At 40.1% G+C, this 12,759-nt stretch overlaps 1 protein-coding gene across 8 annotated transcripts in view; it reads right to left on the bottom strand.

Moving 5' to 3' along the window:
• si:dkey-71h2.2 (low density lipoprotein receptor adapter protein 1) overlaps positions 1–12,759 on the bottom strand; it is an 89,012-nt gene that overhangs the window by 56,577 nt on the left and 19,676 nt on the right. For all 8 annotated transcript variants that reach the window (XM_051071906.1, XM_051071908.1, XM_051071907.1 and 5 more), the window contains exons 3-8: positions 12,389–12,501; positions 4,946–5,060; positions 4,438–4,510; positions 4,217–4,303; positions 2,375–2,496; positions 1,061–1,095 (exon numbers count right to left, since the gene is read on the bottom strand). In XM_051071906.1, coding sequence (XP_050927863.1) covers positions 1,061–1,095; positions 2,375–2,496; positions 4,217–4,303; positions 4,438–4,510; positions 4,946–5,060; positions 12,389–12,501 — 545 coding nt within the window. The remainder of the gene's footprint in view (positions 1–1,060; positions 1,096–2,374; positions 2,497–4,216; positions 4,304–4,437; positions 4,511–4,945; positions 5,061–12,388; positions 12,502–12,759) is intronic.

Genomic DNA, 12,759 nt, shown 5'->3' with positions numbered 1-12,759 from the left:
TTCAAAATGAGTATGTTTTATCTAATAAAGTGAAACATTAAAACTACAGTCATTATTTCAGAAAATTAGATATTTCTGCCAAATTTATTTCACTTTTCAACTGCCAGGGGCCCATCATTCAAAAACTGTAAACGTTAGGAGGAGGATATTTTATTTAAGTATTTCAACATAACTAGTTTTGTGCAAGGTACTTGATCACATCACCTACAAACAAACTGAATTAGGATATTTACTTTGTTTTGATCAGAGCAGATACAGTAGTTTCTTAACTCTTTAAGTCTCATATGACTAAGCTCTAGTTTAACAAGACACCAGAGCTTTAAAACACCCACAGTAACTACAGTCGTTTATTATGTTAAGTTAGAAGGAAGCACCTGAGGGCAACTTAAAGAGTGAGAACACTGGGAAAAGGAGCCTTGTGAATTGGCTTTTTTTTTTTTTTTTTTTGGCTTCTTTTGCTCTACTGCAGCAGAACATTTAAATACATGTATCTTATTATGTAGAGTGTATCTTTTTTTCCTAATGCAATTTTTAAATATCTAAAAGTTGTGAATAAATTTCAACACCTTAACACTACAACAGTATGTTAAGACACCAAACACACAATCACTGCAGTAACACCCTCTAAACTGTAGCCTTGCCACAGTTTTTTTCATACACATTCTTTCTACCTTAAAGCATAGTCATGAATACATCTTTTTGCATGGAGTTACTTGAGTGGAGGACACCATTTACGTGTCCCTGTCTGTGTGAGAGAATCTCAATAAAAATTAGTGTCAGTCAATGTGTCAAATAAAGGTTTTCTTATTTATACAAGACTGAAAGGTTACTGACAGGTGACCATCAACCTCAGTGCAACTGTCATCTTCTAAAATTGCTCAGCAGTATTCAAAAGGTGATCTATTTCTGCTGAGGACTGGAATCGGCCTAAAAATGGTTTCATAAATTTGGTTTTCTGGGGGAACATTTAAGTATTTGGTGTGGTAGAATGATCCCATCGCCTCTTATAAATTAAAGAATATATCAGTTCAGCAGACTTGCTGTAAGAAGCAAAGGTTACCTTGAGAACGCATCTTCGAGTCCATCCTCCACATCCTGTTGAGACACAAACAATATAAATCAATACACACACAACTCCACTGACTCAGCTGTTTGTTTTACATTTATAACACATAAATTAATTCATAGGCTGCAAAATCAGTAAAATGGATCTTCTTGTTTCAATTACTTTGACTGTACCACAATCAATATTCATATTTTCCATGGCTTAGTCTCTTAGTGACAGAGAACACCACACACTCTTTGTTCCACCTTCTTTGCTTTAGTTTTTGGAATGGCAAGTGATCCAACCTAGTTAAAGCTTTAAAAATTCCTCATATTTATAAGACAAAATCTCATGAATGTCACTCTGTTCAAGTTACACTGGAAACAATATTACATTTAACCCTGTGCTGGGCAAACGTGGAAAGACTATCAACTATACAACTACAGAGAGGAGAGTACTAAAGAGAGTACTAAAGATCAAACTCAACTCAACTAAAACATAATTTCTCCCAGTGAGAGGAAAATATGTAAAAATGAACATTCATTCATTTCACTGTGTGAGTTCAGTATGCAGGGAAGATATTCTAATGAATCTGGTGTCACCTAGTGTTGAATGTCTGTAAGTGAACGGACAGGATAATGACTGATGAGCCTCTGCAGCTTGAACCTTTCATTTATAACCACTGAATTTAACTGCATTAGGAAGGAATCACTCTTTAAATTATGAGAGAACTATACAGAGGAGTACAGTTTTGCTTTATCATTCACTATCACCTGTTTTCTGTTCAGCCTGAGTAGAACACAGATGTCAGTCTGCAGGTCTGCAAAATCTAGCATCCTGCTTTTGACTGTGGAAACTTTCATTCAATCCCAGAAGACAACAAATGCGGTGTTGTGTCGATGAGGGTGTGAACAAAAGGCAGTTTACTTCCTATTAATTTTATTGTCTACAAGACTTAACAAATATATGTAGATTACAATGCATGTTTGCATGCAAGATGTTTGACTTAGCTCTGTTTTTGTGAAAGGTTTATCATTAGCCAATAAAAAAAGTTTGTAAGCAACATGCCCTCATATTGCCTCAAATAAATATTCTTGCAGTGAGTTTCATGCAGTGGGGTACATGGATTTTGAAGTAGGGAAAAAGAGAGAACTGGCATTAGGCTGGTACTCGGCATTGGAAAATATCCTGACTTGGATCTGTGAATTCTTAAAAAAAAAATGCAGCACATCATGGCTAACCAGTCACCTCGACAAAAAACTTGATTATAGCATCTATTCTGGCCCACTCAGACCAATCAGCTGACTGGAGACAGACAGTGTGACCTACCCAAGAGTCATGTTTGATCGGCCGCCTTCGAGTGGGGTTACTGCGAGGTGAGGGCAAGCTGAGCGAGGCAGAGAAGAAAGGCCTCCGGAGCTTCTCCTCCATCCCAACAGGCTTGTGCGCCTCTGGATGTGATATGAAGACAGCAGGTGTGGACAGAGAGGTCGACGGGAGAATAAAAGGGAAAGGTGAGACAGAGGCAGAAGACAGAAAAAAAGGGGTGGAGGAGCATATCAGGACACAGAACAGAGCAGAGAGATGGAGACTTGTCAGCATTCTTGTCTCTTTACTTCTGCAGTCTGCAGCACAGAAGTGAAACATCACACTCAAGAGTCACATCTTTCTTTGCAACAGGCAGAATTTAAATCACCTCTGTAAAACTTTCATACATCTCCCTGAGTTACTCCCAAGGTCCTTGAAGATTTCACATCAGAATATCTCCCTGTCCTCGGGCCACCACCTCTGGGAGTGGAGCAAATTTTAATTGAAAGCCTTAACTAACAACAATCTGAATGGAAGATTAGGCCTCATTTTGAAGACCATTTGACCCCCTGAGGAGCGGAAAATGTTTTGACCTATAAATGTCACGGCCATCGGAAAGTACTTAAAATCTGCTGCTCCTCTGTATGACTAATGAGCCACACGTAATTAGGTGATTTGTCCTCTGTGTGAGTGAGAAGTGATTGACGCCAGTTAAATCTGTGTGTGGGAGAGAGGGTGCAGGAGCAAACTACAAAATTACAAGTCTCATTGCCATGCACACAGTACAACTGGAAAGGTCATCATAAAGTCATTATGCAACTGACGACAGCAGCATTTACTAAATCATGTTTACTGCAAACTGTTTGGTTTGTGAGGATTATGAAAACAGGACCCTGAGTCTGAAGGAGCGCTTACTCTAAATCTGGACCTAATTACTGTCTCAGTTCAGTGACTGCAACATATTACTGTTGTCATTCTTACAGTAGTAATCAGATCATTGTAATCTTGTCAGTGACAAGCAGGTTCTTCCTCTTCAGCCTTATACAGTATGCTGGAATTACATAATCTTAATCCTCATCCTCCTAGAATTACAACACCTGAATTCAGGAAACAGGCTATTAACAATTAAAAGTGAGAAAAATCTCTAGAATTTCTCTGTAACAGTAAAAATTCACAATTAAACTAGCAACAATCAATGTTTAACTTTATTCCCCGAGTTAGTTATGAAGAGATGAAGGGAAATACGCTTACAGAATTAGACAAGAAGATCGATATCACTGTCATGTCTGTGCCATCAAGAATGAAGCTACAGCCAGCAGCCAGTCAGTAGCTTAGCATAAAGACTGGAAACAAGGGGGAAACCTCTAACATGGCTCTGTCCAAATGTTTTTAATAGTCTGCTTACCAATATACCTAACACATTATTTCTTGTTTATTTAAGCTACACAAAAGTCAAAGATTAAAACATTGTGGTCTTGCAGGCGGTTATGTGCCAAAAACATTTCCTGTCTGGGCGCAGTAACTTCCTGGCTCGCGACTGCCCCTGAAGCCACAAAGTGGAATTTTCACACTCTATGTCCAATAAACAACACACACAAGTGATATTAATCTTTACTCTAGTCAGCAAAAAAGTGAACAAACATATCTGCTAAAGAAGAACACTCTTAATTCAACTCTTAAATTGGAAACCATGCTTACAGATGTTATGATAAAGATACCATCTGTCTATAGATAAAAGACACTCAGCTGTGTTAAGTGGTGCAACCTTTCACTAATAAAATCATGTCTCTTGTCTTCACTGCTGAGCTCCATTTTGATGTGCAGAGACACACTGTGGGTGAGGATAAAATAAAACAAACATACCTGCTGGAACACACTGAGCGTCTGTCGTCTCTGTCTGCTCATTGTTCGCTGCACAGGAACAGCAAGTCCTGGCCTTCTTGCTTTTGCCTGTAGACATGAGAAGTATTCTCAAAACATGAAGAAACAGCCTGGCCTTACTAGTATTTTATCTAAATAGCCCAAGAGGAAAGTCTTTTACTGAGTTTCCCCAATGTCATTTTTCATTTGTTCGGTGAACTCACCTTCCTGAGCAATCTCCCAAAGATCTAGAGCTACTTTAAAGGCCTGGGCGACCGTTAATGTCACAGCCTGAGCCTAAGGAAGGGAAAAAAAAAGGCAGAAAACCACAGAAATGAAAAATGCATGGTAAAAAAAAAAACAAAAAACAACAACAATGTAATATATAGTTGTTTTGTTGATTCCATTGTGTGGTCAAGCAGTTTTGTTTAAACTACGATTTAAGATGATCCTAAGATCATTAGATTTATACTTTATTAAAAAAACATTTACATTTTTTAATAGTTAATAAAGAAACATGTTTCCATAGAGCCTTAAAGAGGCTGCCACAAGATGGAGCCACACACCATCTACATTCATGTCATACTTTGCTGCCTCACTGCAGTTGGTTGATTGGTTGGTTATGGTTGATCCATAAACAAACTGACCTCCTGACCTGCTAAAGCCTAAGAGCATGCATTCAATAATTTCAACAACATATTTACAACAAAATGACACACGTTCCACACTTACAATCTTCTTCTTTTGGCAGAGAAATGCATGACACTCCAGAGTCTCATTGAACTGACTCTGAGAGACGTATGCAAAGACCTTGTCCTGAGTTTTATCTGCTGTGCAGTAAGAGATTCTGAAAGAGAGGAGGCAGAAGAAGACAATTAAAAAAATTACATTATTACATTTTTTTAAACACTATTAATCCACCTGATTTAGTAAATACATGACTGCATCAGACAGGGACCAATTTGTTACATTAACATCTTAAGGTAAACATCACTTTTAATCACAACCCACACATGTGGAACAAAGGACAGCATATGCAGGACATTAGCAACCAGCCTGCACTCTTTATCAAACCTCACACATCAAGGCAAGCTACACTGGATACATGTCAATTTTTGGCCATAATCTTGCTTTTGTACTCAACCTCTTGCATATGCATAAGCAAACCAATCATTGCAGGACGGGATGAGAGCAGTGAGTTATGAATATTATGTTGATTAAGTCCCACAGCTGGGAATGGTGGAGCGTGAGACAAATGAGGAGCGCAGATATGCAGGAGAGATGCTTGAAGCTGTGACTGAGCTCTTCGGTGCTCCATATTTCCAGATAGAGCAGATAGTTTTAGATACTTAACTCAAATGTTGTTATAAAATTGCTTTGTGGATTCAAGGTTTTCCATGCAAAGCTCAGATGGTCGACTGAATCTGACACAGTCAGTGAAATGTTATGATAATGGAGGTACAGGGGCAGACTGCATCTTAAAAAGTAAGCCTTTTTGTACTATATGCAGGTAACTCGTGTGATATTCCTCAGAGTTTTGCCTCATTTGTCTCTGAGAACATCAATAGCTGGAGGACGGGATGTGAAACTGTGAGAGATGTAGAAAAGTGAAATTCTGAACTAATCTCCCTTCTGTTACATAATATATTGCAACATCTTATAAACTACAGAAAAATCCCTCTGTGGTGTGGGTACATGCTGTTGAAATATCAGAATTTCTTCTGTCAGTGGAAAAAGGGGAAAGTCTTGGATTACAAATTCATCTCCGCTGTGACTATATTGCACTTGAGACCTCATTCCCAGCAGTCACACTGAATCTCTCCGGGCTCTAATATCTGGTTTTCAAGGAACCCAATTGTCCGCAAATCCAGTGACAGCCATAGTCCTGTGATTTTCAGTGGTTATCAAAAACCAATCTAGACCCAAGTCTGCCAAGTCATTTTGCTCCCCCACAACAGCTCGCACTGCTTCACTGAAGCGACAGACGCGCGACCGATGGATTTGTTTTGGTCGGATTTTATGCAGGCTATTAGAAGCCGAATCGATCTTGAGTCACCCTGCGTGTCAGTCTGAGGTTGTTACCTGAACAGCAGTGTGCCTCATGTTTGCGGCTTTTAATAGATGTGTAAATGAGCCACAGTGAGCGATGCATTTGACCTTTGTCACTATAATTAAACATACAGCCTTTATTGTGAGCAGCATAAGGACAAGATTGGGTTCCTTTTCCACTCATGACAGGAAAAACCTCTGCTGTACAGGCCAAGTTGTTATTTTGCAACAAATCACCAACAAATCTCAATTAGATGTAGATGCTCAGGGTCTCTCAATGCATGTTGTCATCATCGCTAAAGGCAGAAGGAAGACACCATAGGACTGCAATCAGCTGTGAGTGGATCTCTGTATAATCATTACAGTAGCTTGTAAACTGTATGCAAAGGGGATTTGTGGAAGGCAGCCACTCATTTACCATTTCCACTTCAAAAGACGCACTAAAAATGCAGTAATTTATTCGATCAGACAACAAGCATGAAATCACCAGCCTTCACATCTCTCTCTCTGATTGTTTGCTGGCTTGCACCACTCATGCATGACCCACATAGCAATGCCCAGGACACCCAGCACTGTGTTTCCTCCCCACGCTCTCCCATAGCGCTCAAACTCATATTTGGGCCTTAATTGCAGAAAAATTAGCAGAGAAAAAGTTGAAAGGGTTGACCTATTTAAGTTTGGAAAACAAGTCAGATACAACCAAACCACTGTAACTGCTTAATATGAACTTAATTATCATTTTATTGAGACATTAACTACTTTCTGCTGACTCCTACTACACTGAGCTTACGTTGTTCAGGCCTCCACAGGATTGCATGTTGATGTGTGCGCACTTTTGCTTTTAAATAATATTAATACCCATATACATTATTATTAATAATAGTGAAACACTACAGCATCTGTGTCCGTGTCATTTAGTAGTCATTGCTTTAGAGATACTAAAGGCCATTGCATAAAAGTGATTTGGAAGTTGCCACTGATTCCATTTTTCTGACAATACCTGGCAATCAGCAGACTCCTCTTATATCGTAACCTCTACATTGTATATTTTTGTAAATAAATTCCCTGGCATTCTGAGACAGACTTTCACAAAAGCCTTTCAACAAGAAATCATGTTCATTTTCCACATTCAGTTGTAAGCATGAGCAAAAGGGGCAAATCGGTCAGTCCACATACAGTGCATGTCTGACTAGCTAGTGTCCCCAATATACGTCATGTATCGTGCAAGAATCAACAACTGAAACTTGAGCATTGAACTTTGTATAAAATGATATAATGATGGTTAGTAAAATAGAAACTATGAATGAAATCCTTCTAGTATAGACAGCAAGATCGTCACGAATAAGATTTTCTTAAACATATAAGAATATAATATATAAATATGGGTAACCCAGGAAATGTTTTATTATAATATGACATCCATGTAAGAATAATGTGAATCTACCAACAAAGACACCTCATTGGAGCAAATATACATTTCAGATTTCATCTTCTTGACAATCCTTCAGGTTATAAAAGGTATAAAGAACCAAGGTCTCTTCATAAAATCCTTGTGCATGCAGATTTCACTCATTATGAGATAATTGGTGCAAGAAAAAAAAACATTCCTATTACTGCCACCAGTGGATCAAATAATGGCTCGTACTGACAATGTAAGCCTTCAGCTTGAAACAACAATAGAAAAAAAAATAATTGACAGCATCACAGAATTTTCACTAAGCTCGAACAACAGAAGCTGAGCTGTCAGGTTGCATCATATCTCCAAAGGGGCTCTGTGGACTGCAAGGCTTTGATCTCCTCACTGTGCAGAGCACCAGTGTTTGCGAGGAAGAGAGAGAGAATATCAATGGAAATATTTAAATATTTACAGTACAAAGCCTGAATAGAACTTCATACATCAAAGCCCCAAAATTCTCTGTATACACTGAATAAAGCAGGTATGCTGTATATTACAACAATGAACTGCTTTTGTTCAACTTTCAACCCGACATAAGTGCAGTACTGAAAAGCAGCACTCTGCTTTTGCTGAAGGGAGGCAGTAATCAAAACATTTTTGCAAAATGCAAAACAGAAAACGACTAAATATTTGCATGAATGTTCATGAGCAGCACGGTCACGTCCTGTATCCTCGGTTTAGAGATCCCGCAGACACATCTCACAAATCTAATGGCGTGGCAGAACAACGTGCATCATTACCAGGTGGAGTGTCAGTCAGTGTTTCATCTCTCCTTTTCTGACCTGCATGTTTGGCTGATTGATATGCTGGTTGGTGACTGAGAGCTCTCGTTAGAATATGAATCAGAAACTCCAGTCCAGATGGAAGCTGAACACCCTCACAATGTTCTGCTGAGAGATGTTAAATAAGGGATTTTTTAAAAGGACAAATGAGACAGCCTGATTGCATTAGAATTCAATACCTGGATTTAGACCAGGTTTCTTTGCCAGTACTTGAAACCACTGGTCTACTGTTCTAGTCAATGGCTGCTTTAACCAACAGCCCATATTTCTTGCAACTATACAGTAGCTTCAGAAAGTATTCAGACCCCTTCACTTTTTAAACACTTTATTGTGCTGGAGTCCATCTGTGGCAAATTGAATTGATTTTAGAAAGACACACACCTGTATATACATAATGTCCCACAATTCATCCTACATGTGAAGTCAAAGAAACTCTACAAACTTCTGTGATAAAACTGTGGTGAGGCATAGGTCAGGACAAGGGTAGAAAACCATTTCTAAAGCGTTCCCAGGAGCACAGGCAAAGATGTTTAGAACCATCATGACTCTTCGTAGAGTTGACCGTGGAGCCAAACTGAGTAACTGGGCAACAAGGGCCAAAAACCCTAAGGTCACTCTAAGAGAGCTTCAGAGATCCTCAGCACAGATGTGAGAACCTGCCAGAAGGACAACCATCTCAGCAGGACTCCATCCATTAGGACTTGATGGTAGAGTGGCGAGATGTAGACCACTTTAAGTAAAAGACATGACAGCCCGCTTGGAGTTTACCAAATGGCATTTAAAAGCATGATGGTGGTAGCGTCACGCTATGGGGGTGCTTCTTGGTGACAGGACAACTGGTCAGAATTGAAGGTAGGATGAATGCAGCCAAGCAACAATGACCCAAACCATACAGCCAAGACAATGCTGGAGTGGCTTCAAGACAAGAGTGACTGCCCTTGAGTAGCCAAGCCAAGGGGGTTATGTGCCAAAGCCCAGGCTTAAACCCCCTAGAACATCTGTGGAGAGACCTGAGGAGAGCATTTACAGAGGCTTCCCATTCAGTGCTGTCGAGCTTGAGAGGATCTGCCAGGAAGAATGGGATAAACAGCCCAAATCCAGGTGTGCAAAGCTCATAAAGTCTTCCCCAAGAAGACTCAAAGCTGTAATTGCTGCCAAACTGGCTTCTATAAAGTACTGAATTAAGGGTCCAACATTTACAGGAACAGTTTAGCACTTCAGGAAATATGCTTGTCTGTGCATTAACAATGTAGTTAAAACCAAGAGATGTCAGCTTAGCTTGGCCTAAAGACTGCAAACAGGGAGTGACAGATGGTCTTACTTTAAAATAATCTGTCTGCTGACAACATTATGTCCTGTTTGTTTATGGTTTCACAGTGGGTTATGTGCTTCTACAGACTCCTGTACTACATTTGGACAGAGACAGGCTAGCTGTTACCCCCTGCTTACAGTCTTTATGCTAAGCTAAGCTAACCGGCTGCTGGCTGTAGCGTCACATGTAATATGCAGACATGAAAGTGGGATCAAAAATTTTCAGTATCATTACATTTGACTTTGGCTTTCCGGGTGCATTTTTTAAGTCACATGGTTAAATGACAAATTTCTAAACTTTACGTTACAATTGAGTGAAATGAACAGCAAAAACCTCCATATGTTGAATCACCATATGAAGACATCAAATGTTTTCTGTTTATAAATCTAAGCTCAAATAGCCATCAGCATCGTATTATATCAATATATTTTAACAGGTATTGATTTATTTAGCAAAAAAAAACATAGGGTGATATTGACTTTTGTCAATATAACCAAGCTTTACTGCTGTGGTAGAACATCATCAAACCTCCTGTGTAGTTTAGTCCTTGAGACAAATCCCTGCCAGCAGTTAGACCTCCAGCAGCACTGGATGATCAAGCTCATGATAATATAACCTGAGTGTCTGATGCTGCCAATTAGATGCAAAGTAAAGTGGGCTGTCAAGATCTGAGTGGCTGTCAAGGCTGCCGAATGCAACATCAGGTTGTGAAACCGTGAACACTTAAATGCTACTGATAAAGGATGATATTGTGTTGTTTGTGTGCGAGTGGGTGGTGTGTGTGTGTGTGGTGGAGGGTGGGGTGGAGGGAGGAGGGGTCATGTCTCAGAGGATCCTATTTCCCCTATTTCCAATGCCATGCACAATGCCTTCCAGTCTGTTCTCTACCCCCCACTAAGCTTTCCCTGAGGGAAACAGCCCGGCTTCCAGTATGTGTGGATACGCAATTAACTTTACAAACACGCACATTTACACACATAGTCTGTAAGAGGTGCATCCAAGCTTAGACTCAACATGTATGTGCACACCCACACACATACCTGGTGTATCTAACTCTGCTCCCTTATTTGTCAAGCACAATAAACACAGTCTGATTTGATCCATTCCCTAACAGAGACACTCCACTTTCCTTCACCCTTCACTTGCTTTCTTGGCCAATAAATGGATTATGTGCAACAAAAATAAGACACAAGAAGGGGGGGCGGGAGGGGAGAGGAGCTGTAAAGAGGTGGAGGTGGGGGTGGGGTCTCTTAAAGGGGATAAATCAATCCTCAGTCAACCCAAGCTCTGTATGTGGCCCCTCGATCTCTCCTGTATCATTACTCGGGGGTATTGGCAAAGACCGGCAGCGTGAGCTTCAAAGTGGGCAATTAGTTGTGGGTATTCCTGAGTTCAGAGCTCTGTTTATGTTAATATGAGCAGAAAAAGAAAGACTTTCTAGACGGTGAAGAGGAAAGGAGAAAGGAGAGAGGGGGAAGATAAGGAGAGAAGAGAAGTAGATCAAAGACGAGGCTGATTCCTCTGGCCTGTGGTCTGTTACCGCTGATAAGGTGGATCAGGAGGGGATGCAGACCTCTGCGCACATGCACACATGCACACGCATCCTCTGTCTCAGTCGCAGCCTGTTCTGTAATCACTTTTCAGCCATATGATATTTAGACTGTAATCCTCAATGACACCAGGCCCAGTCTATATTACAGGATGCTATCCAACATATCACAATCCACACATACACTCACTGATTTGGTAGGATGAAACCTAGCATGATGCTGGAAAAGGTTAGCTTTCACAGACACAGAGAGACAGTAACAGACACCCCCGGCAGGACCCTCCTGCCCTCCCCATTATTGGTTTCCGAGTGAATTGATCAAACAGGAGACTCACAACAGCTCTGAACAGAAAACTGCTTGGTTTAATCCTGCCAAAGGAACCCTGGCAGTGGACGGAGGGGAAAAAGACCTAGATAGATGATATCAGTTCCTCTATGTATCACTTTTTTTTTCAGGACTCAGTTTGAGGAATTACCATCATTGTGAGGCATAGGTGATGAACCATTTAATGAAAAATAATAAAACCTAGAGCTGTAATAATTTGGTTCAGGAATCATCCATTTAATAAACCCATGTTAAGTCATTGATGTATTGCGTCATATTACTCACCCATGCTTATAAAGCCAGGCATTTACTCACTGAGGGAACTAATATGAAAATTTTGAATTAGACTGCATGCAGTGTAGTGCAATTTTTAATGTTTTACATGAGGCTTTCAATTATTTGCCTGAAGCCAGTAGTCTTGCACTCCACTCTGCCAGTTTCTCTGATATGAAGTCTGTGTTTAGTAGAGATGCACAAGTAGAATCTGCCAAGAAAATTCATTCTGAGAGTCGTGTATGTGTGTATGAAAATTCATAGCAATCTATTCAACAGCTAACTAAATTTAACTAAATAAAATGAATACACGTAAAAACTACTCAATCCAGCAGTTGTTGAGATAGTATGGACCAAGTGGTGGACCAACTGACAGATAAACATTGCCATGCCCACACCCATGCTCCAAGTGTGGCTAAAAGCATTTACCTGTATATGGAGACATTCTCAATGAGGTCTGTAGTCTCTGTGTCTGTGATGATGATGCCTTTTGGTGAGACAGTCAGAGTTACTTTCCGAAACTTCTTAGCACTGGCTCTGGCCTGTGGATATGAAATGTAAAGACACATAGACACACATTAAAATCAGATGGAGAAACTCTTACCTCAGGCATAGACAGAGCTATCCTGTCAGTCTGACATAAATATAAGATGATTTTACTTCTGATTAAACACCAAAATCCCTCAAATGGAACAGTGGCTGTCGAGCAAAAATAAGCAGCCTGCGTGAGTTGATCCAGAAATGTGGAGAATTTATAAAAGGTGACAGAACCAAGGGGAGGGCTGAGCAACATGTAGCCC

This window comes from Lates calcarifer, linkage group LG7_1 (assembly GCF_001640805.2).
Source record: "Lates calcarifer isolate ASB-BC8 linkage group LG7_1, TLL_Latcal_v3, whole genome shotgun sequence".
NCBI classification, from domain to species: domain Eukaryota; kingdom Metazoa; phylum Chordata; class Actinopteri; family Centropomidae; genus Lates; species Lates calcarifer.
Note: the sequence above shows the minus strand (reverse complement) of the source record. Positions and strands in the feature narration are given on the sequence as shown.